This window comes from Stegostoma tigrinum, chromosome 3, assembly GCF_030684315.1.
Source record: "Stegostoma tigrinum isolate sSteTig4 chromosome 3, sSteTig4.hap1, whole genome shotgun sequence".
Classification (NCBI taxonomy): Eukaryota; Metazoa; Chordata; class Chondrichthyes; order Orectolobiformes; family Stegostomatidae; genus Stegostoma; species Stegostoma tigrinum.
Genome location: NC_081356.1, coordinates 131,309,950 through 131,336,138, shown reverse-complemented (window position 1 = coordinate 131,336,138; position 26,189 = coordinate 131,309,950). Strand labels below are relative to the sequence as shown.

General features: G+C 45.8%; 1 protein-coding gene across 1 annotated transcript; it reads right to left on the bottom strand.

The window, feature by feature from the left end:
* Positions 1–2,402: 2,402 nt before the first annotated feature.
* Positions 2,403–26,189, bottom strand: mxd4 (MAX dimerization protein 4). Its single transcript, XM_059644915.1, has 6 exons — positions 25,836–26,189; positions 25,631–25,718; positions 18,178–18,207; positions 14,252–14,366; positions 12,331–12,499; positions 2,403–7,227 (listed from the first exon to the last, which is right to left on the bottom strand). The coding sequence occupies exons 1-6, from the start codon at positions 25,897–25,899 to the stop codon at positions 7,073–7,075; spliced, it is 621 nt and encodes a 206-aa protein (XP_059500898.1). The 5' UTR covers positions 25,900–26,189; the 3' UTR covers positions 2,403–7,072.

Here is a 26,189-nt window from a genome sequence, read left to right as displayed (position 1 = left end):
AAAATAAATTTGTTCTTTGGAAGTGTTTATGACCTGTAAAAATGAAATTCCAGATTTATTTGGTCTGTTCCAGGCTGGAGTCATTGAGTGACCGCAGCAATGCCACTGTGATGGAAACATAGGCAATTTGGCCCTTCAAGTTTGCTCCGCCATTCAATGAGAATCCAGCTGATGATCCCACTTTCTCCCTTTAGCCAAGAACTATATCCAACTCCTTCTCAAAAGGACTGTGTTTTGGCGTCAAGTGCTATGTGTTAGAGCATTCCACAGCTGGTGCTCTGTGGTTAGTGGAGAGTGGATTACATCACCCACTTACATGAGGAGATGCACAATTTGTGGCCTCTACCTGCTTCAGGCTTTGAAAAAGCTTTTGTTTCAGAAAGAGACATTAATAGCAGCAATTTTTTTTTGAAAAATTAACATTTAATCAAGGCTTTCAAAAACTGTTCAACTTGTTACTTATTTTAGGATATGCATAGAACATAGAACATTTCAGCACAGTACAGGCCCTTCGGCCCTCGATGTTGTGCCGACCTGTCATACCGATCTCAAGCCCATCTAACCTACACTATTCCATGTACGTCCATATGATTATCCAATGACGACTTAAATGTACCTAAAGTTGGCGAATCTACTACCGTTGCAGGCAAAGCATTCCATTCCCTTACTCCTCTGAGTAAAGAAACTACCTCTGACATCTGTCCTATATCTTTCACCCCTCAATTTAAAGCCATGCCCCCTCGTGCTCGCCGTCATCATCCTAGGAAAAAGGTTCTCCCTATCCACCCTATCTAACCCTCTGATTATTTTATATGTTTCAATTAAGTCACCTCTCAACCTTCTTCTCTAATAAAAACAGCCTCAAGTCCCTCAGCCTTTCCTCGTAAGACCTTCCCTCCATACCAGGCAACATTCTAGTAAATCTCCTCTGCACCCTTTCCAAAGCTTCCACATCCTTCTTATAATGCGGTGACCAGAACTGTACACAATACTCCAAGTGCAGCCGCACCAGAGTTTTGTACAGCTTCACCATAACCTCTTGGTTCCGGAACTCGATCCCTCTATTAAGAAAAGCTAAAACACTGTATGCCTTCTTAACAGCCCAGTCAAGCTGGGTGGCAACTTTCAAGGATCTGTGTACATGGATACAGATCTCTCTGCTCATCTACACTGCTAAGAATCTTACCATTAGCCCAGTACTTTGCCTTCTGGTTACTCCTACCAAAGTGCATCACCTCACACTTGTCTGCATTAAACTCCATTTGCCACCTCTCAGCCCAGCTCTGCAGCTTATCTATGTCTCTCTGCAACTTACAGCATCCTTCGTCACTATCCACAACTCCACCAACCTTAGTGTCATCTGCAAATTTACTAACCCATCCTTCTCCGCCCTCATTCAGGTCATTTATAAAAATGACAAACAGCAGTGGACCCAACACCGACCCTTGTGGTACACCACTAGTAACTGGTCTCCAGGATGAACATTTCCCATCAACTACCACCCTCTGTCTTCTTTCAGCAAGCCAATTTCCGATCCAAACTGCTATATCTCCCACAATCCCATTCCTCCACATTTTGTACAATAGCCTATTGTGGGGAACCTTATCGAATGCCTTGCTGGAATCCATATACACCACATCAACCGGTTTACTCTCATCTACCTGTTTGGTCACCTTCTCAAGAACTCAATAAGGTTTGTGAGGCACGACCTTCCCTTCACAAAACCCTGCTGACTATCCCCAATCAATTTATTCTTTTCTAGATGATTATAAATCCTATCCCTTATAGCCTTTTCCAACACTTTACCAACAACTGAGGTAAGGCTCCCTGGTCTATAATTACCAGGGTTGTCTCTACTCCCCTTCTTGAACAGGGGAACCACATGCGCTATCCTCCAGTCATCTGGCACTATTTCTGTAGACAATGACGAGTTAAAGATCACTGCCAAAGGCTCGGCAATCTCCTCCCTGGCTTCCCAGAGGAGGCTAGGATAAATCCCATCCGGCCCAGGGGACTTATCTATCTTCACCCTCTGAAGGATTTCTAATACCTCTTCCTTGTGAACCTCAATCCCACCCAGTCTAGTAAGCTGTATCTCAGTATACAGGTTGGAGAGGATAAGCACTGCAACATAAAATAAAACAGCATGCACCAGCTTTAATGGAAATCTTTCTGATGGAGTTGGCCTGCAAGAGGTCTTAAGCATGTCACTATTGGACTGGGGCTGGTTCAAGAAACATGTCAACTCCTTTGTGAGGAAAGGGAGGGTATTATTCTTAGAGAAAGCCACATACACTTCAGTCTTAAACCCATAAGTCCAGGATTGTGATCTTGGGTCGAAAATGCACCTCAATGAATGCTCGCATGTCAAAATTCAAGCCACCATAAAACAACAGACCAAATGATGTAAAAAAATGTTTTATTATATTACAATGAAAGAATGATACAACACATTACCTTCAGTGTGCTACAGGTGGGTAGCCAGCACCATGTATGTGTGAATTTATATTATACATCTTTAGGAGCTATATAAAGCATTCTATACTGAAGGGAGCTCCTCAACAGTACATATTCACAAGTCTCTGGCACAGAACCCATCCAGTGTACCTCAAGCCATTCACAAAACCCTCCTGCCTCACCAACACCATCTCTTCCATACACCCAAGAAGAAAGTTAATCTGTTCAACAGAAACCACAGTTGCCAAAACCTCCAGCCAACCACTAGCAAGTGCCCTGGGAGTTTTGAAGAGGAATAGAGAGATAAATTCTCAATTCCAACAATTCACAAAACACAAGACACTTCCAAGGTGCTGAAGGGAAACCAATTCTTCCCACACTGTAAAAATAAAGTTCTTTTAAAAGGGCATTGAAAAATATAGTCCATGATTGAGGAACAGTAAGAGGTTTAATACTGCAATGATGTTCCCCTTCCTGAAAGGCCTGCTAACTATGAATGGGCTCTATCATCAGTGTAGGCCAATCTTGTACTTTAGGAATAAAGACAAGGCTAATTATCCAAATGCTTTGCAATAAATCAGTTGTACAAATTGTGGGAATTCAGTTTTGGGCTGTTGCAGACCTTATTTAAAACAAAGTCTAAATTGGCGTCCCAATCTCATGTCACCAGCCACCCCTTCCCACTTCCCCACCAAAGAAAAAAAATTCACTTTACTGCTAAAGTGTCCTATACACCGGAGAAAAAAGCCCAGCTTCTAAGTGCAGGAGGCAGCTTGTCAGAGTCGGTCATGTGGCTCAAGTTGGTGTCAACAAAAAAAAAATCTAGATCCAAGTCAACACCATCTTGAAACTATGCATGATTACCATCAGTAGACAGATAGGAACATTGCTTGGGGTTGAAGACAGAGTACAGAGGGCACGGATGTATTATCAGCTTATTACACATCACCCCAGTTGTGAACCTGATGGATAAACGGTTTTGATTCAGGCAGTTGACAGTCAATGGGAAAACATCAGCAACGTTGGACTAGACCAAGAAACTCACTGGGTTCACGGCTGCATTCCAACATGCAACTTCTTCCCACATAGTTTGGAGGCAATCAATTTTGCACAACCAAGTTACAAGAGAGTTTATCCCCAACTCCCCTCCCCAGTCACTAAGAAACATGTGGATCAGGCAGATTAGTTCAAGCAGGCCACTTTCTTCAGAATAAGTGCAATAGCAACGCCCTGTAGGGTACACACTCTACGTCAAATCAAGGTTCATCACAATGGTCCCCCACTACATATGGCTGGCTGGCTGTAACTACAGCGACACCAAAATTCAGACAAAAATTGGGAACTGGGGACAGAAGAGAGAGAGAATGCTAATTAAAAAGAGCTCACATCCTGTTCCACAGCATTGGTCTGAAAAGTGAATCATTACACCCCAGGACTGTTTCTTAACCCAGTTTTCATGCCACACTCTTCTTACAGCAGTGGTGTCAAACATCTGTCAAGATTAGGAACCCCCTACCCTGAGCAAAGCACTCCACTACCTATCTAGTACAAGTGTCTTTGGTTTGAGACAACAGCACTCAAGACTGAAAGCAAACAGCACAGATCCTGATTACAAGTATGCAAGTCTAATCTATATCTCAAAGTCCAGGTTTTATCGACTCAGCACCTGGAGAGACAGGCAGACAGACAGACCCACCCACTCCCGCCGCACAAGCACTTAAATCCCTCTAAGTCATGACATTAAAACAGAAATGTAGTTAGAGTACTCCAACAAAGGACACACTGGTGAGCACACCAAAGATAGCCTTTGATCCAAACACCTTCCCAGCCACACCAGGAACTCCACAGCAAGAGAAGGCCACTCAGCCCTTTGAGCACGTTCCACTATTCAATTGGGTCAGACTGATCACTACCTCAAATCCACTTTGACAACTTTACACTCTATCAAAATGTAACAGAAGCCTACTGATGCCAGCCTTGGAAGTTTCCACTGAAACACCACCTACAGACACTAGTTTTTTCAACAGCACCTGAAAAGTACCAGTGCAGGGCCTAACGGGCCAAAACGCCTTCAACCGTAACCAGGCTGCCCAGTCACAAAACAGATTTTAGCATCAAACACACCGACACTACAGCCAACACCACCGCTCAAAATGTCACCAAAAAAAACTCAACTCCAAAAGGAGACCTCACACCAGAAACTTTACCCCAAGAGAGGAAATTTACAAAGTAAATGGATTTGAAACGTTATTAAAATTACAAAAAAAGTACAAGATGTCCCAGCTCAATATTGCACACCACCTAACTGGGTGACCCAGGAATGTACACAAGGAGTAAGTCTCTCCTCCCATGAGCAGAACAGCACCATTCCATGCGGGAGAGGCCACTGCACCAGAAACCTAGTTGAATAATCTCACACAGCCACCTGACTGCCTCTCCACACCAAGCCAAACCCCTCCGGCAGCGACCAAAGCCACTAGGCAGGTTCTCACCTCTTTCGTTGTAGAGTTTTGACTTGAGCCGGCCATCAAAAAGACACAAAGCAGGAGACCTCAGTCAGATTACTCACATCAGGAAATCCAATTCTGCTACACAAGCACTCAAAAAGACGCGTGGGTAGGGTTGTATTTTTAAGAGACGCCTGAGGAAAAATGCCAGGAGGGATTGATAACACACACGTGCATACACAACTTGCAAGCTGCGACACTTGCTACACGTTAAGAGTCACCTCTCATCTCCTACATGGTGGTTCTGTGCGAGAGTTTTGCTTTTAGTAAACAGCTTTCCTTTGTTTTTTTTGATCACAGCATTCCGTCATTCAGGAAAGGAATGGACGGACTGTACATGTCACATTGGAATTTGATCCTATTAACAGTCACACATGTTTATTGATGATAAAGTAAAATCTCTATTGCTTTCATGATTCAGAAATTGGCATCCATAAACAGGAAAATTAAAGACAACCTTCAAAATAAAACTGCTGGAAATTCTGCAGTCTGTCAATCAAATACCACGTTCAATAGTTATCCCGTGTAATGAGGCATTTAAGAGTGTGATTTTCTTTCATTACAGGAACCAGCAATAACAATAGGATACAATATACTCCTACTTTTATTAAAAGTTTTTTTTTTTAAAAATTCAGCTGCCACGTTCTAACCTTTGACCTGCCCCCACCAGGAGATCAGGGCTTGGGTGAGGTTGGAGGGGGGGCAGGGAGCAGGTTCATGGAGCAGGGTCACACGAGCTGCAATCTCTGGACTACCCGGTCGGCAGCAAGTTTGGAAGCAGCCACTTCCAAGAGTGCAAACAAGGACAAAGAGCTGCCGTGAAGTTCTCACTGTCGTCTCCACAAGGGACAGATGCAAATGCCAGCTATTCAAGAGCCACAGGGCTCCCTGAGGAATACCAAGGCACAGAATGACAATGGCAGGAAGTCCGAGACTCTGATCTAGGTCCTGTACCATTTTAGTCCCATGCCACCACCCCATAAGCCCTCCCCTCTCTACCCGAGAAGCATGGTTTGGATAACATTTTAGGAAAATATAATACAAAATTTTGATACAGCAAATTTTGAGACTATACTGGCTAAAATTACTCGATTATTACTTTTGCAATTTTTTTCAGTCCTTTTTTTTCTTAAAACCCTCTAGATGAGAAAGGCATCTTGAGAGATGTGTACATAAATGGTTGATCAGTTCGTCTAGAAGCCATGCTCTAATGACTAAAACCAAGCAGACAGGGAAAGCAGACACTTTTAGTATCACTAATATTTCAGTAGAAGCAGTCTAAAATGACACAGATAATGAAACTGCTACAAGCCCAGTGTATAATCACTGAACAAAGCAGAAGCAAAATCTAACTTTTTTTGCTCGATACGCCTACTGCCGCAGTTTCTTTTTCAAAAACAAAGTCCTGTATTAACAAGATAACTCTTGATGAGCTGGGAGACAATAAATGCATGGTGTTCAGCCTCCATAGGAATACTGTCTAATTACTAATTTCTCCCAAATTTTTTAAAAAGAGCATATGCTCTGCACCAGGAATGCAGACAGCTGCTAGACGATAGAGGAGCATTCACCTGCATTTCTCCTAACAGCAGAGCTCTGGATAACACACCAGCAAAATTAACTTGGGTCAATGCTAGCCACGCCACATCCCTCCTCACTCTTACCATGGGAGACCAGAATCAGGCGACAAAATAAAAATCAAATCGTAAAAAATCAAAACAAGAACAGGAGAAAAGCAATACTCTACTTTCAAGGTTAATCATTAGAGCTGGCTTTTTTCCTCCCCCCACCCCACCCCATCCTCTCAGTCTACTTTCCCCTTTACCTGCCTGCCCACTTTACTGCAAAAACCACCCTGCACTTCTTCACAACCCTCATGTCAAGAGTCAAATCGCTGCATTGGAATGGATGAGCCGGGCTCTCAAAGAACTGCAGGAGGGTGTCAGCAAATACAACTGCTCTTGTGGTCGTGGGTGTCTGTGAAAGAGTGGCAGTCAACATCCCAGGAGGAAAAAAAAAATTTCTTTTATATAGATATATATATATATATATATATATAAGTGCCCTGCGTTGACGATGTGGTCCTCTGCTGGTAACCGAAGTGGTCACTATGACAGCCTTGGGGTGATTGTGCGAGAGTCCGCGTATCCACTGTCACTTGAACTGCTCCGAAAACTGTAGTGGTCATCGACATCACTAGCACTGCCAACACTGTCCAGCTCACCGGGAATGAACTCCATACCCTCGATGTCAACGTCAGCTTCTGTGTAAAAGCACAGGGGAAAATCAAACTGGTGGCTCCATCTTTATTAATGAAGAAACGTTGACCGGCCGTTATGGTTCTTTCTTCACCATGCTCCCTCCCCCCCGGCAACCCCCGCATTCATTCACAGGGTGTGGTCCCCACATACTAGGCCAGAATTTATTACTCAGCCCTAATTACCCAGAGGGCAGTCAAAAGTCAGCCACGTTGCTGCGAGTCTGGAGTCACACGTAGACCAGACCAGGTAGGGATGGCAGATTTTTTTCCCCCCCCTTAAAAGGGTGTCTGCGAACCAGATGGGTTCCATTGTCATCATTAGACTCTTAATTCCAGATTTTTAAAAATCAAGCTCAGATTCCACCATTTGCCATGGCAGGATTCGAACTGAGGTCCCCAGAACATTAGCTCTGGATTGGTAATCTAGGGACAGAGCCAGAAAGGCTGTCACCTCTGCTGTAGACATCAATTTTCATGCCCCACCAAACCAGGAGTGTTCGTCAACCAGTGAAGCACTTTATGAAGAGCCGCAACTCTTGTAGAAAACGTGGAATCGATTTGTACACAGCAAGTTCCAACAAACAGCAATGTGGAACAGATGATGATTCGCAGTTCTTCAGATTTTTTTTGTGGAACAACTCATTTTATTTTGCCTTTTGGGCTGCGGCTCATACATTAGCTGTGAGCCTCACTCAGCTGTTTCAGAGGGCAGTTTCTAGTCAGGCCAGTTAAGGAAGACAGATTACAGACATCACAACACTGAACCAGTAACGGTGACCGTGAGACTGGCTTTCAGTTTCAAACTTATTCATCGAATTCGAATTCCAGCAGCTGTTGTTGGTGGGATGTGAACCGGGGTTTCCACAGCCTCTGGGTTACCAGCCCAGAGACTTTGCCACTACTCCACAGACTCCCATGCTTTTGATTTAGGAGTGAATATTGCTTAGCACACCACTGCGAAACATCAAATTTGCAAAACAGCCCTGACAAAGCAGTGTTCCCTCAGCACTGTGCTTCCGTAACATGTCCTGCATTGGGACCTTCAGTCATGCCCTCATGATTCATTTTTGCACGCTACCCTCATGTTGTAGCCATTAGGTGGCTGTTATAGTCCAACTGCCCCATCTCACTGCAAACTGCTTCCGTCATCCTCACTTGTTTCTACAGGTTAGAACATAGAACAGTACAGCACAGAACAGGCCCTTCAGCCCACAATGTTGTGCCGACCATTGATCCTCATGTATGCACCCTCAAATTTCTGTGACCATATGCATGTCCAGCAGTCTCTTAAATGACCCCAATGACCTTGCTTCCACAACTGCTGCTGGCAACGCATTCCATGCTCTCACAACTCTCTGCGTAAAGAACCTGCCTCTGACATCCCCTCTATACTTTCCACCAACCAGCTTAAAACTATGACCCCTCGTGCTAGCCATTTCCGCCCTGGGAAATAGTCTCTGGCTATCAACTCTATCTATGCCTCTCATTATCTTGTATACCTCAATTAGGTCCCCTCTCCTCCTCCTTTTCTCCAATGAAAAGAGACCGAGCTCAGTCAACCTCTCTTCATAAGATAAGCCCTCCAGTCCAGGCAGCATCCTGGTAAACCTCCTCTGAACCCTCTCCAAAGCATCCACATCTTTCCTATAATACGGTGACCAGAACTGGACGCAGTATTCCAAGTGCGGTCTAACCAAACTTTTATAGAGCTGCAACAAGATCTCACAACTCTTAAACTCAATCCCCCTGTTAATGAAAGCCAAAACACCATATGCTTTCTTAACAACCCTGTCCACTTGGGTGGCCATTTTAAGGGATCTATGTATCTGCACACCAAGATCCCTCTGTTCCTCCACGCTGCCAAGAATCCTATCCTTAATCCTGTACTCAGTTTTCAAATTCGACCTTCCAAAATGCATCACCTCGCATTTATCCAGGTTGAACTCCATCTGCCACCTCTCAGCCCATCTCTGCATCCTGTCAATGTCCCGCTGCAGCATACAACAGCCCTCTATACTGTCAACGACACCTCCGACCTTTGTGTCGTCTGCAAATTTGCTGACCCATCCTTCAATCCCCTCATCCAAGTCATTAATAAAAATTACAAACAGTAGAGGCCCAAGGACAGAGCCCTGCGGAACCCCACTCACCACTGACTTCCAGGCACAATATTTTCCTTCTACTACCACTCGCTGTCTTCTGTTGGCCAGCCAATTCTGTATCCAAGCAGCTAAGTTCCCCTGTATCCCATTCCTCCTGACCTTCTGAATGAGCCTACCATGGGGAACCTTATCAAATGCCTTACTGAAGTCCATATACACCACATCCACAGCTCGACCCTCATCAACTTTTCTAGTCACATCCTCAAAAAACTCGATAAGGTTTGTGAGGCATGACCTACCCCTCACAAAGCCGTGTTGACTGTATTTGATCAAGCCATGCTCTTCCAGATGGTCATAAATCCTATCCCTCAGAATCCTTTCTAACACCTTGCAGACGACAGACGTGAGACTTACTGGTCTGTAATTGCTGGGGATTTCCCTATTTCCTTTCTTGAAGAGATGGATTACATTTACCTCTCTCCAGTCCTCAGGTACGACTCCAGTGGAGAGCGAGGATGCAAAGATCTTCGCAAGTGGCGAAGCAATTTCATTTCTCGCTTCCCAAAGCAGCAGAGGACAAATCTGGTCTGGGCCTGGTGACTTGTCAATCTTAATGTTTGACAAAATTTTCAGCACATCAGCTTCCTCTATCTCTATCCATTCCAGCATGCACACCTGCTCTTCAAAGGTTTCATTCACTACAAAGTTCGTTTCTTTCGTAAAGACAGAAGCAAAAAACTCATTTAGGGCTTCCCCTACCTCCTCAGACTCCACACACAAGTTCCCTATGCTATCCCTGATCGGCCCTACTCTTTCTTTGACCATTCTCTTATTCCTCACGTAAGTGTAAAATGCCTTTGTGTTTTCCCGGATTCCTTCTGCCAAGCCTTTCTCGTGCCCCCTCCTGGCTCTCCTCAGACCATTTTTGAGCTCCTTCCTTGCCTGCGTGTAATCCTCTCTAGCTGAACTTGACCCTAGCTTCCTCCACCTTATGTAAGCTACCTTCTTCCTTTTCACAAGAAGCTCCACCGCTCTCGTCATCTAAGGTTCCTTTATCTTACCCCTTCTTGCCTGTCTCAGAGGGACATATTTACTCATCACTCCCAACAACTGTTCCTTAAACAGTCTCCACATGTCTATAGTTCCCTTACCATGGAACAATTGCTCCCAGTCCATGCTTCCTAACTCATGTCTAATCGCATCATAGTTTCCTCTTCCCCAATTAAATATCCTCCCATTTTGCCTAATCCTCTCCTTCTCCATAGCTATGTAGAATGTGAGGCAGTTATGGTCACTATCACCAAAATGCTCTCCCACCACACAATCTGATACCTGCCCCGGCTCGTTTCCAAGCACCAAGTCTAGAATGGCCTCTCCCCTCGTCGGCCTGTCAACGTACTGCGTTGGGAAACACTCCTGAACATACCTTACAAAAACATCTCCATTCAAGTCTTCTGCTCGAAGGAGGTTCCAATCAATATTAGGAAAGTTAAAGTCACCCATTACAACAACCCTACTGCATGCACACTTTTCCAAAATCTGTCGACCTATGCTTTCTTCAATCTCCCTGCTGCTATTGGGGGGCCTGTAGTAAACCCCTAACGAGGTGACTACTCCCTTGCTGTTCCTAATTTCCACCCATACTGACTCAGTAGGCAGATCTTCCTCGACAATGGAAGCTTCTGTAGCTGTGATATCCTCTCTGATTAGTCATGCTACACCCCCTCCTCTTTTTCCCCCCTCCTATTCTTTTTAAATGTTCCAAACCCTGGAACATCCAGCAACCATTCCTGCCCATGAGAAACCCATGTCTCTGTTATGGCCACAACATCATAGCATCAGGTACTGATCCATGCTCTAAGTTCATCACTTTTATTCCTTATACTCCTTGCGTTAAAGCAAACACGCTTTAACTGATCCCTTGGTTCCTTCCCAGGAAAATCCTTCCCACTAGCTGGTCTACCTCTTGCTCACCTGCATCAACTCTCACCTCCGGTATACAGCTCAGGTTCCCACCCCCCTGCCATACTAGTTTTAAACCCTCTCGAACTACTCGAGGAAACCTTCCACCCAGGACATTGGTCCCCTTCCAGTTCAGATGCAACCCGCCCTTCTTGTACAGGTCCCACCTTCCCCAGAAGGCATCCCAATTATCTACATATCTGAAGCCCTCCCTCCTACACCAGCTGCGCAGCCACGTGTTCAGCTGCGCCCGCTCCCTGTTCCTCGCCTCACTATCTCGTGGCACTGGTAGTAAACCAGAGAACACTACTCTGTTCGTCCTGCTTTACAGCTTCCATCCTAACTCCCTGAAATCACTTTTTATATCCTCAATCCTATTTCTGGCTATATCATTAGTGCCAATATGTGACACGATTTCTGGCTGTTCGCCCTCCCCTTTTAGAACCTTATACACGCGATCGGTTCTTTTCAATCATTCCCAAACTTGATGAAAAGTACTTCACTTTCCTCGTCCAACTCATTAACATAAATAATTGCAACGCCAGAACTGATCCCTGAGGCACCCCACTGATACATCTTTGTTGGATAAGGGGCCAAAACTGTTTACCACATTCTAGCAGTGGCCCGACCAGTGCCTTATATCGATCTGACGTGGAGGTGCTGGTGTTGAACTGGGGCGGACAAGGTCAGAAGTCACATGGTGTCAGGTTATAGTCCAACGGGGTTTAGTTAAAATCACAAGCTTTCACAGCGCTGCTCCTCCATCAAGTCACCTCACCTGATGTTTCGACTAGGTCACCACATGGAGATACTAGATCGGGTGATCAGGGTTTATCGAGATCTTAAAGCTGGTTTGTTGGCTGAGTGTGGGGAGAGCACTGGTACTAGACAACAGGAGGTAGACAGCTGTGAAAGGCACAGGGACAGGAGGGCATGCTAAAGATCGGGGCATGGCCAGGACTGACTGAACACAGGTAGTAGAGTGCGGCTTAGAGGCAGAGCTCGCTGACATTCTAGCCCTCAGGAGGGCAGACAGCCTTACCTTGTTCAGAATCAGAGCGGTCAGTGGAGATAGCTGACCCCAGGCTGTCAGTACGGAGACGCTCCATCCCCTGGACGGCCAGTTGCTCCAGCCGACGTCTCAGGTATCGCCGCTCACGCTGTAGCTGCTCCTTCTGGTGAAGTGCCTTCTTGTCTTGCTCTTCTAACTTCTGCGGGCGAGGCAGGGGGGAGAACGAGTGAAAACAGACTTGCATTTACATAGCACCTTTTGGTGACCCTGGAGCTTCCAAAGGCTCGATCTAGTCACTGTCACAAAGCAGGAAAGCAAATCGGAGAAGGAAGACAGAGATAAATACTGGCCCAGGGCACAACCAAAAACTTCATTCTTAGTAACGGTCTCACTAAGGGTCAGGGCCTGACTTTAACTCCTCTAACAGTACAGTAATGTCTTGTCAGCCTGGGTTTTGTAAGACTACAACACATCAGAGCAGGAGCAGGTCATTCACACCATGACAAGAACATGACTCACAGTCATACAGCACAGAAACAGACCCTTTGGTCCAAATCGTCCATGTGGAACAAACATCCTTAATGATCTAGTCCCAACGCCAGCACTCTGTCCATATCTCTCTAAACCCTTTCTATTCACGTACCCACCCAGATGCTTTTAAGTGTTGGAAAACGTACCCAAATCCACCACTTCCTCTGACAGCTCATTCATACATCATCTACGTGAAAATGTGTGCCCGTTAGGTCACTTTTAAATCTCTCCCCTCTCACCTTTAACCTATAACACAGCCCTCTAGCTGTGGACTCCTCCACCCTGGGGATGAGACACTAGCTCTTGACCCTCTCCATGCCCCTCATCATTTTCATAAACCACTAAGCTCACCCTTCATCCTCCGAAGCTCAGAGGAAAACAGTGCGAGCCTTATTCAGCTGTTCCCTACAATTCAAACCCTCCAGCCTTGGCAACATCCACGTAAATCTTTTCTGAACCCATTGGAGTCTCACAACATCTTTCCAACAGCAGGGAGAGCAGAATTGCACATATTCCAAAAGTAGCCTCACCAATGTTTGTACTGCCACAACATGACCTCCCAACTCCCACAGTCAATGCCCTGACCAGTAAAGGCAAGGCACATCAAATTCCTTCATTACCCGATCTATCTGTGACTCCACTTTCAAGGAACGGTGCACCTGCACTCCAAACTCTCTTCCTGGAGTAGGGCCTGAACCCACAGCCTTCTGTTTCATTGCAAAACAGGAGAGCCACCCAGTGAGCGTCAACAGGCACATCTCAGGAAACCTCCATTTTTCATTCTTTCATGGGATGTTGGTATTGCCGAGCAAAGACACACTCCGGAGGGCAATTAGGAGCCCAGCACATTACTGTGGGTCTGGAGTCACATGTAGGCCAAACCAGGTAAAGCTGGCAGTCTTCCTTCCCTAGAGGGGACTGGTGAACTAGATGGGTTTTTACAACAAATCGACAGTGGTCGCTGTGAGGCCGTTTTTATTTTAAAAAGTGAATTCAAATTTCACCACCTGGCACAATGAGATTCGAACCCCAGCCCCCAGACCATTAACCTGGGGTTCTGGTTTACCAGTCCAGTGACATCACAACCACATTCACGCCTCATCCTTTTCTTTGGCTTGGCTCTTCGGAAGAAACTGCCCGATGAGACAGATTCTACTCCTCTGTATCCACAGCCTCACAATACTTTCCCTGTTAAGCGTGAATCATATCCCCCTGACAAAGCTACTGTCAATCCCATCACCACCACTCTTTCAGGCAGAACATTCTGCAATCGCGTGCTGCCCCCTTACAATAAAACCCTCACCTCCCATTGGGTTCTTTTGCGAGTGAGCCAACTTAACAAAAAAACTGACCAAGTGTGCTGCATTGCTGAAGACGCACAAGGGAAATGAGTGCGAACCCAGAGCGATCGTTCGCTTACCTTGATGTGAGTCCGCGCTCGCTTCAATAGGCTCAGAGTGGTGTGTCTCGAACAGTCCGGCCCTAGAGGTACCAGCTCTTTCAGCTGCTCCAGGTACAACCTCAGCTTAGCTCTCCTGCAATTGAAAACACCAGGCTGTGAACCAGCTGAAGCCAGCACATGCAAGAGAACAACGCAAATTCTGGTCAACGCCAGCCCTCCCCACACACCCCAGCACAGGGGATTAAAGGGTCCTGGGATACCCTGTACTGTCTCAGTCCCCTAGAGGGACACAGTTGCACTGGAGGCAGTTTACAGGAGGTTCACTAGATCAATTCCAGAGTGCGTTGTCTTACTGAGCCATCATGACAATCATTTTGACAAGGGGGAGAGGGGTGGCAATGACCCTGGATCAGTAATCCAGAAGCCCAGGCTAATGTCCTGCGGAACAAAAACAAAGCTGCTGGAAAAGCTCAGCAGGTAGGGCAACATCTGTGAAGGAAATACAGACAGTTAACGCTTCGCAGTTCTGAGGAAGGGTCACCGGACCCAAATCAGTAACTCTTTCTCCTTCACAGAAGCTGCCAGACCTGCTGAGCTTTTCCAGCAACTTCTGTATTTGTTCCCGATTTACAGCATCCGCAGTACTTTTGGTTTTTAATATTCTTTGGACAGAGGTTTGAAACTTAGTGGCAGAATTCAATACAACAATCTAACGCAATCAATGCGGCCCTCGACGTTGTGCCGACCTGTCATCCCGATCTCAAGCCCATCTAACCTACACTATTCCACGTACGCCCATATGCTTATCCAATGACGACTTAAATGTACCTAAAGTTGGCGAATCTACTACCGTTGCAGGCAAAGCATTCCATTCCCTTACTACTCCGAGTAAAGAAACTACCTGACATCTGTCCTATATCTTTCACCCCTCAATTTAAAGCTGTGCCCCATCGTGCTCACCGTCACCATCCTAGGAAAAAGGCTCTCCCTATCCACCCTATCTAACCCTCTGATTATTTTATATGTTTCAATTAAGTCCCCTCTCAACCTTCTTCTCTCTAATGAAAACAGCCTCAAGTCCCTCAGCCTTTCCTCGTAAGACCTTCCCTCCATACCAGGCAACATCTAGTAAATCTCCTCTGCACCCTTTCCAAAGCTTCCACGTCCTTCTTATAAAGCAGTGACCAGAACTGTACACAATACTCCAAGTGCGGCTGCACCAGAGTTTTGTACAGCTGCAGCATAACCTCTTGGTTCCGGAACTCGATCCCTCTATTAATAAAAGCTAAAACACTGTATGCCTTCTTAACAGCCCTGTCAACTTGGGTGGCAACTTTCAAGGATCTGTGTACATGGACACCGAGATCTCTCTGCTCATCTACACTGCTAAGAATCTTACCATTAGCCCTGTACTTAGCCTTCTGGTTACTCCTACCAAAGTGCATCACCTCACACTTGTCTGCATTAAACTCCATTTGCCAACTCTCAGCCCAGCTCTGCAGCTTATCCATGTCTCTCTGCAACCTACAGCATCCTTCGTCACTGTCCACAACTCCACCGACCTTTGTAAAAACCCAATGGATTCACTAAGCCCTTAAGGGAAGGAAATCTACAGTCCTCATCCAGTGTGGCTGACATCTGATTCCAGATCCCCAGCTATGTGACTGACTTATCCCCACCCTGCGGATAATCCAGAATCGGCAACTCCCACTTCCAATGAAGTGACTGAAACAGGCCTTTCAGTGATCCCACCCACACCCAACCCTTCAGCAAGGGCATGGTTTCTACATATCACTGCTCCACCAGGGTGTGATGTCAGGATGAGAACAGCAAAGCAGCACCCCACCCCCACTCCCCTTGCGTACAGCCAGCCACCTTACAGACTCACCCACTCTCGTTTGTGAAGGACCGCCGATCAATGAATGAACAAACCAATGAAATGAAAGAGTCAACACATCCGAGCAGTGACCAGCTCAACAACTAATAACATTTTCCAAAAGGAAGTTACAATGAGGATGAAGAACCAGGAATGATACCCTCAACCCAAAAGGCCGCTGTACCAACTCATGGCTGGTGCTACAGTTGGCCTCAGTGCCGGGGTCAGGGAGGACGAGGACGAGGTCAGCCAGTGCATCCAATCACAGGCCGGAAGGCCCTGACCCAAAAGGGACCAAATTCAGCATTAACGCCTCCTGTTTCCAAACACAAATGGGATCGCTGCTGTTCAGAGGGTTGCACACTATTTCGGAGGCAATGTGAAAGGCGCAGCAGCAGAGGATGAATGAGGTACTCAAAATGAAAGTCTCCCAGAGTTGCCCCGGCACAAGGCTGAGACTATGGATAGACTGCAAGAAGGGTTTGCTGTTATTCACAAGTGGCTCTTCTGCTGATGAAAGAGCACAGACTGGAAACTTTGACTCTCTGTCTCTGTCTCCCAGTAGACCTACTGAGTATTTTCTGTGTGTTTTGCTTCCTTGTTCCTGCTCCAACGAGGCAACACCACAAAGAGTGGGACAGTGTATAACCGCACTATCCTCAGGCACACACACACACACACACACACAAACAGCAGTGGAAAGGCAGGATAACCATCCACGAGTGACTCAGACATGACATTTCAACTCAGTCAAAAACAGGTAAACAGGAGGAGTCAGGCAGAAGCTCACCTCCTACGTGGGGCCTAAAACAGATTCGAGTTACAAAGGAGAACCGTGAGGAGGAAGGCAAAGATCATGTTTATCTCTGAAAACCCACAACTTGCACTGTGAACTTTCACAACCAAAGACTGCGCAGAATCCTCTTTTCAGTCAAACAGAGGAGTTTCCTTTTTGAAACAAAATAATGTAGTTGTAGAAGATAATAAATGGAGCAATTTTACGTGGCACCTCCCCCACTCGCAGCAATATCCTTTTGCTCCACCTACGACATACTATCTCAAAACTGTCACTGTTACATTATTAGCACATACAGTGTGCAGCAAGATCCCCAAAAAAAAAGCAGTTAACAGGCTGCTTATGTGATACGAGAGGAAGGAGGAACATCGGTCAGAAAACTGATAGCTCTCCCCTGCTCCTCTTCAAATACTGGCCCCGGATCTGTAATATCCTCATTTCACAGACGGGATGATAGATTTAGGTAAAAAGATGTAATTGGAGTTACACAAGGCAAGTGAGTGAGGGGGGGGGGAGAAAGAGGGGAGAGAAGAGGTGGAGGCGAGAAGAGCGAGCACAAGAGACACACCCTCAGGATAGCTCCGGTTTTAATGAAGTCACCTTCTCTCACTCTGATAATAGATTGATCACAGCATGGTCAATTTAGTTACAGTTTAAATCAATCAATTAATTAATTTCACTCAACAACAGACCCACACATGAAGAAGGTCCCAATCCAAAGTTAGCTGCTCCTCCTAAACACAGCACACTCACTCATCACATCATTGATTCATACAATTAAGGACACATCAACTCCTCACTCCCTTCCTGCCCCTGGCCAGCCTGTTCCATACTCTGGCTTCTCACTCACAGAAGTCCCACATCAACAGGTCTGGAGAAGGTGCGAGAAAAGCATCACCGGCCATTACCACCACACACCCAGGCCCCCCTCCCCCTCACCTGAAACAAATACCACGTCACCTCCACACACTGGAATCGGTTCAGATCTCCACAGCATCGAGAGGCTGGAGGTTAATAAGCAGGGGCGGTGGGACTTAGACAAATCCCAAATATAACTCACAAAAGTTAATGGGAGAAAAGAAAAACTGTTGTTTGAAAAATCATGACTAGCCTCCTGAACATTTTGTCATGACAAAAAGCTCCACGGCCAACACGATTTTTGTTTTTTGTCCTCCCAAAAAAAAAAGGGGGGTGGGGGGGAATGCTACAGTTTAAATCTGTTACAAACAACTCCTCCCCAACAGGTCCTCAATCCTGTCTCTCCACACTCACCTGTGCTTTTCCAGTTCATTGTGCGAGGACCTGTAATAAGCAATAAACATGGATTAACAATTGGACATCCTCACTGTAAAAATGTCTCTTTTTAAATGCTGCAGTTTACTGTGCTTCAAAAGGGTAACTTCCTTAGAAGAAAAGGAAATTTAATAAAACACCAGATGTGGGGGAAATCTTTACAAAGCCAGGAGGTAGGATGCGACTAACTGACAGTAATGGATTCCTGGGCTTTAACTCCAGGGATGCTTTGCTCCATGCAGGTACAGTTTTGACTCTAGCCGCCTCAGGGACCAAAGCCCCACACTGGGTTTCGGAACTTGCCAATCCAGTGAGAAGTCGGTTTTTGGTGGGGGGGAAACCGACTAAGATGATCATAAAGCACTCTGTCCCGAAAGCCACACTGCCGCCAATGTTCAGTTCACAGGCATTTGGTTGGGTTTTACTCAGCCCTTCTTAGGGCCCTCCCCTACACTCGACCCACCTGCTTGACCTGGTCGAAATAACAATAAAAACAAAATCAAATCCCATTCTCAAGTAGGCAATTGCGAGAGCTACAAATACCTGGAGGAAGTGGCAACGGTTCTCAAGACTTGCAAGTGTAAGGGATCAGAAGTAATTGTAAAGAATTAGGAAGTGACCGTTGACACTTAAGAAACAGCGAGCTCTTCACGAGCGCGAAGGAGAAATACAATAAGTGAAGAGGAATACAGAAGGTTCAGTCGAAAGGTAAAAGCCACGTAAACAGCAGCAGACAGAACTTAAAAGACCGTCACATAGAATGGAGGGGATTTCAAAGTCTTCTGCAGGTATATAATTTGTCGAAGTGGTAAAAGAAGTGGGGCTAATTACAACTGGAAAAGAGACTTACACATGGAGACAGAGGCCAGCATTGAGGAGCTCAATCAATACTTTGCATTTCTTTACTAAAGAGGGAGATGCTACACAAAATATTGAATTGAATGATTTATCACCACTTGCATTTTACAGTGAACAACAAAATACAGTGAAAACTTCAACTGGTGACATGAGGGAGGAAACTCAGTGACAAACAGGATTCAAAGCTGTCCACACGCACAGGCTGTTTACGCTGGAAAGAGAGCACACAGCTAGACTGGTCTGTCGTCACACGCACAGTTTAGCGAATCCCACCCACCACCAGCCTGTGTCAAAGCAGGTCCTTCACTCCCTCAGAGTACGACGTGCTTAAAATCAAACACTACTGAAACAAAGCTGCTTCGGGCCCACAACTCAAGGAAAGAGCAGGATTTATTCACAGCTCTTTGAAAGAATCCGAGGCACAGTCAGCCACAGAGAAAAGGCCTTTCAGCCCATCATATCCATGCTGTTAAAATAAAACAACCAACTAGCCATTCAAATCGCAGACTGGCCTCAGCCTCATGACGCCTTGGGTTAGGGGCCTGTTACTGTGCAATGGACCTCGATGACGATTCCAGCTCATTCGGAACACACAGCACAGGAGGAGGCCATTCAGCCTATTGAGGCCAACCCGAAAGGATTCCGCAACTGACAGCAGTCAGCATTCCTTCCCGGATAGTCTCCCTCAGCACAGTCTGGGCACAGATGCTTCCAACAACTTTCCCTCCATCAGCTCAAAGTGTCACCAGAGGAAGCAGCAGCTCAGAGACAGGAAGCCAGCAGACTTCACTGAGGCCAAAGAACACAAAAAAGGGGTAGAAGTGACCATTCAGCCCCTCTAACTAGTTTGATCACGGATGATGTGTCTCAATGTCATTACTGCGCCTTAGATACTTCCCAAAACATCCAATCCATCTCTATCGAGCATTTCCACAGAAACCACCTAACACAACCCACAGCTTCTCAGGGCTAGAAAGTACGCATTCTACATTTCCATTACTCTTGTGACAAATTGCATTCTGCACTGTCTAACTCAAAAATCATCGTTACTCTTGCTTGTTCTGGATTACCTCCAGAGGAGACAGGTCAGCCTGTACCTACCCGAATCAATTCTTCAACAGCTCGATCAGAACTGAGGGAAATACAACATCAGGTTCATATAATTTTCCACTCACAGCATAAGACGCAGACCCATCCAGTCTGCTCTGCCATTCAATGAGATTGTGGTTGACCTGATAATCCTCAACTCCACTTTCAGGCCTTCCCCCGAAACTCCACCACATAATTCTGAATTCCCTTCCTGATTTTTAAAAACCTGTCCCTCAGGTGGGACAGCCCTCTGTGGTGAAGAATTCCACAAACTCACCATCCTCTGAAGAAATTCCTCCTTATCTGTCATTTAAACGGGAGACCCTATATAGAGGGTACGGCCCTGGTTCTACAGCCCCTGCATCATGAACGAGTGCAATGGAGCTCAGGTGAGGCAACGGTAAAGCCAGGGACACCTGCTCCCTGGGGGCAAAATTCCATTAGTTCTGAACTGGACTAATCTACACACTCAAAAGCCCACACCCAAACAGGTTAATGTATCTATATCTCTACCTCACACTGGTATCCACACTCTGCTGAACACAGCTGGCAGACTGGCCTTCTACAAAGGCTCTCTGATAACTACTGTCCTTGTGCCCAGGCTAATGCCACGGGAACACTGGTTTGAATTCAGTTAATAAATCTGGAATTAAAAACTAGTCTTCGTGATGACGACTACTGACGGAGTACTCCCCACTTGCCTGGATGAGCGCAACTCCAACAGCACTGAAGAAGCTCAACGCCATGCAGGACAAAGTCACCTAACTGACTGTATCTGCATGTGTTGCCATTCACCCCATCCACCACGCTGCCTGATATTTTGGTCAGTCTCTACCATCCACAAGATGGACCAAGGCTCCGTACATAGCAGCTTCCAAATCCACAAACACTCAAACCTGGAAGATCAAGGGCAGCAGATACATGGGAATACCACCGCATGCACGCTCCCCTCCGAGCCACTCACCATCCCCAGTTAGAAACATATCACCGTTCCTTCAGTATCGCTGGGTCACAATCCTGAAATTCCCTCTCTAAAGGGCATTTGGGATCGTCTACAGCACATGGACCGCAGCGGTTCGAGCTGACAGCTCACCACCACCTTCTCAATTGCAACTAGGAAAGACAAGAGATACCAGAGCAGCCAGCAGCTTCCACATCCCATAAACTTTAAAAAAAAGCCAAGGATTGAATCGGCATCACCTCACCTCTGCTGAGTTAGCTCTTTTTTTTTTCCTGGGAAGCAATAAGCTGAGAGGAGAGGAAACTGTTCTCACTGATTAAGTTAATCTAATTTCCTCCTCTCTGCTCGATAGCTCGGCATCAGTTACTGTTTATGATTACAGAGGAACATTATAGAGAGTGTTTAAAAGTGATGTAGTCAAGGCTGTCTGGGCCAACACTGAGGACAATTACCTTCGAGGAGGAGGATAGTAAAATGCTGCCTTGAAAAGAATTGCTCAGCAATTTCAGATGCAAGTTAAGAGTCATCCACAACACTGCAAGCATGGAAATGACACAGATATCAGACCAGGTAAGGATGACAAATTTCATTCCCCAGGACAGCAAATTCTAGTTTCGTAGTCGCTCTTGATCGGAGCACATCTTTATTCCAGATTTAAGGAACTGAATGTATAATTTGCCCAGCTGCTACGGTGAGGCTTCAGCTTGTGATCTCTTGGTCAAGTCCTGGCCTCTGGATTATTACAAAACGAACCACACTTTGCCAGTGTGCCCCTTGTAGGTGGGCAGACTGGTATCCCACAAAACTGGCACAATGTCAGAACAAAATTTGTGCCCTCAGGGTGAGAAGGAGGTACAATGTTATGGTTAAACTTACTAATATACCCTCAGACAAACTGGGCAGTGGAAAACGGAATTCAATCTGCAAAAGTGAAAGGTGATGTACTTGGGCAGGACAAACAAGACAAGGGAATTAAAAACCAAGAGCACTGGAACAAAAACAGAAGTTGCTGGAAAAGCTCAGCAGGCCTGGCAAAATTTGTGAAGAAATATCAGAGTTAGTGTTTCATGTCTGGTGACCCTTCCTCAAACGGATTTATACAATGATTGGTAGACTTTGGGAAGCACTGTGTCAGAAGGTCCTTGGTGCAGACGTACACCAGTCCCTTAGGTACCAGGGCAGGTGGGTAAAGTGGTTAAGGCGGTGTATTGAAACAAGGCTGAGAGTTTAAGAGCAGGGAGTTTATGCTGGAACTGTATAAAATGTTGGTTGACCACAGCTAGACCACTGTGTGCAGTTATAAAATACACAATACAGGAGGGGGAGGGTCAAGGGGAGATTCACCAGGATATTGCCTGGGCTGGACAGTTTCAGTTATGAAGAGGGCTGGGCAAACTGTGATTGTTTTCCTTAAAGCATAGGAGACTGAGGGGAGGCAAGGCTGAGATACATAAAATTGACGGGCATAGATACGATAGATACAAAGAAACATTTCACCCTGGAGGGATGAATGAGGATAGCTTTAAAGAAAAGGAGAAGTTGTAGAGAAGATGCCAGGAAAAGTATTTTGCATCCAGAAGGTGGTGGGAATCTGGAACTCTAAAAACATGGTACAGGCATAACATAGAAGCAGCAGCAATGCCAAGACATACAAGGACTGGTGCTGGAAAGCGGGATTAGAATAATTTGGTGGTCGTTAATGACTGGCATGGATAAGATGGGCCAAACAGCCTTTTCCTGTGCCGTAAATCTCTATGACTCTGTCTGTGAAGCTGTGATATTGTTGAAGATGGTCATGCGAGTACAAGAGTTGCCTCAGCTTCCTCGTCAAAAATTCAACTCTGCCTTGAATAAATTTGAAGGCCCATTCTCCACTGCTTCCTGAGGATCCATATACACCAGAGGAAAATCTCCTTCCTCCTCCACCTTAAGCTGTGGCCTCTATGTGTTCGTGGCCTCCACAAGGAGAGGTGTTAACAGGTACCAGTCCATCCCGCTCAACTCTCTCTTCACCACAGGGATCAACCAAGCAAACTTCTGCTGAATTGCTGCCTAATGCAACTAGATTACACACTGTCAAATACAGAGGCCAAAACACACCTGAATGCCAGACGTGGCCTCACACAATAGGCACTAACTGCTAGCTGCAGTAAGGTACAAGGGCTTTAAATCCCAGTCACCAATGGATCCCTGGACAGGCAGCAGCTGTAGTCCAGTAAGGGCCCTTCATTCAATCACAAGGGAACATAATTGTAAGCTATTCAGTCAGAAGTGAGAGCAGAGTGGTGGGGTTTTCAAGAAAAAAAGGTTCACATTGTTAACCAGTGACCCCTGCTGAGCTGCGATAGATACATCAGGTGAAGGTAGAGGAATCACTAGAGAAGTGGCCAAAAAGGTTCTCCAGGCCTCCATTCCCAGGAAAACTGAAAAATCTCTTAAGCAATTTACGTCTTAAGTGAGTACGTGCTTAGAGTCTAGTAATGACAAAAATCTAACCTTCTCACCTGTCGGGTGAAACCGAGCCAAGTTGCATCAGACAGACAGAGTGACACCACCTAAAACGGTGAAGGAAGTTACTCTAACACAGGCTGAATCATACCAGGTGCCTGTCAGGCAATGGCTGTAGTCACGTCTGGAAAAAGGCTCGGGATTGGACAGGCAGTAACCCAGCACTGGGTGTCTCGCTAAAGAATGACATGAGGACTTGGGAACCTTCCCCCTCCCACCCCATACCCATGAACTGCCGATCTCAGAGATAAAATGGTGCTACCCATTTCAGAAAAATTGACTGAGACACGCGAGGGAATCAAACAGGCAGGGACAGAGGAGGGCACTAGGACAGAGTGGGGTGAGCTAGACAGAACTGGCAGGGACTTGAGCAGTTTGGTCCTGTGAGGTGTAGCAAACGTGCAAGAAAGCACTTGTAGCATTAACACAATCAATCCCAATCGACAAATGCGGAGAAATGATCGCAGAATCAGAAATACAGGGCAACAGTGAGCTATTTACGATTTGACACTACCAACCGCAACAGAATGGTTTCTAAAAAAGTTGTCTTAAATGCTGTAGATAGGAAGAACGTGATTCCACTAAACATGTAACAAAAAGGAGGGCAATTTAAGGTGATCTGCAAAGGAATGCAGCAGCACAGTGACTCAGTGGTTAGCACCAGGGTCTCACAGCACCAGGGACCTGGGACTGATTCCAGCCTTGGGTGAAAGTGTGTGTGGAGTTTGCACGTTCTCCCTGCATCCGCAAGGGTTTCCTCCCACAGTCTAAAGATGTGCCAGCTATGTCGGTTGGCCATGTTAAATTACCCATAGAATCCAGGGATGTGCGTGCCAGGTAGATTAGCCATCAGGAATACAGGGTTGTGGAGATGGCGATATTCTTCAGAGGGTCAGTGCGGACTCGATGGGCTGAATGGCCTGCTTCCACACTAAGGATTTTATGAATAAAGAGGAACTGGATGCAACACGAGGGCAGCCTTTACATAGCGAAGGGAGTGAATTAAGTTCCAATCACAGCTTCTGCAGGGCAAATGACCATCATCAGAGATTAACAGTTTAAAAGAAAAATCTTGCAAGGTGGACAGAGGGCAGTAAACCCAGCAGCTGCTGCAGAAGGCTTGATAGTGAGGGCTGAATGGCCTCTACCCACACTGGTGGATTTTCTGAAAACGCAGACAGCTAAATGAGGGCACGCCGAGAGCTCAGAGCCATGAGAGTTTGCAAGTGAAGGCTGCAGACAGGCCAGGGAGAAGCGGATCGAAACAGGTCCAAAGTGGAGACTGCTGGAGCCTATCCTCCAACCCACTTAGAGCAGCAAACAGGGCGCAGGCGCAGCACCGAGATCAGCCACAGACAAAAAAACCAAAAAAAATCTGGATGAGAAAAAAACATCGCTCAAAATTTTTAAAAAAGGACAAATTAAAAATCGACGGAACGAGTCACCTTTCTTTTCTTCTACACCTTACTTAACCTTATCGGAATATTTAACCAACATCACGTTCACAAACCTAAGGGAATAAATAACGTGCAAAACCGTTTATCTTTTTGCGGAGCGGGGGGGAAAAGGAGAAAGAAATGGGTTTTATTTCCATCTAGATGTCTATTTTTGAAGAAACGTTAAATAAAAATATCAACACTCCATGTACGGGGAAGGAAGCAGCGACAGTCAAAAACCAAAAAAAAAATCTTTGAAAAATGCGATTAAAATTGATATTAAATTCTGGGTGGAAGAAGAAAAGGATGGGGTGGGGGGGGGGGGAAGGAACTTCACTTTTTTTAAAAAAAGAGGAGGGTTTGCAGAGTAGAAATGTGCAGGAGGTTGCTAGAAGCAGCTGCCCTGTAAAATATGAAGAGAGAATACTGTACGCGTGGCAGTGTTTATATCCGACCTAAACACAGGCAAGCCCAAATGAGGGAAAATGGCGACTGGGAAAGATTAAAGAGCCAAATATATAATTTAAAAAACAGCGATGCCACCCCCCTCCACCAGCCCTCCCCGGGCCTCTCCTTGTACCTGTTATTTGGTGTTTTCCTCGTCTTGCCTTTCTTCCTGTTGAATTCGACGTTGCAGGGCAAAATTGACGCGTAGCCGTGTTCTGCCTCTGAAAGCCAAATAAAAATTTTTTTTTTAAAAAAACAGAAACAACATAACCACAACTACAGAGCTGCACCCGGAGAAGATTCGACACTGCGAGGCAAACAAAACCCTGCAATCGTACCTCTCTCTCTTCTCTCGATGTACTCGGCTGCTTCCAGCAAAGTTTGAATATTAAAAAATGCCATTTCTCCCCAGATAAAGTGATGGTGTGTGAGTTTTTTATATTTAAAAAATATAGTTTGTGCGGTAATTTTCCTACCTAGTAACAACAACTACAACAAAATGGCCTGTCCGAGAATTACAGGTGGAAAATAAAATTTCCAAAAAATATCTAGACACTTTTTTAAAAAAAGTTAAAACGAGAGGCAAAGACAACTGACTCTAAGAGACAAGTTTTTGCAAACCCTCTGTCACCTCAACCTAGCCTGCTAAGCAGCCCAGATGTATTGTGACGCGATTTGATTGACAGATCGGG

Excerpts from the sequence above, each read along its gene's own strand:
- mxd4 (XM_059644915.1), bottom strand. The coding sequence starts at position 25,899 with ATGGCATTTTTTAATATTCAAACTTTGCTGGAAGCAGCCGAGTACATC. Across the intron at positions 25,719-25,835 it reads CATCGAGAGAAGAGAGAGAG|AGGCAGAACACGGCTACGCG; the intron begins GTACGATTGCAG and ends TTTGGCTTTCAG. Across the intron at positions 7,228-12,330 it reads CCGCTCTGATTCTGAACAAG|AAGCTGACGTTGACATCGAG; the intron begins GTAAGGCTGTCT and ends GCTTTTACACAG.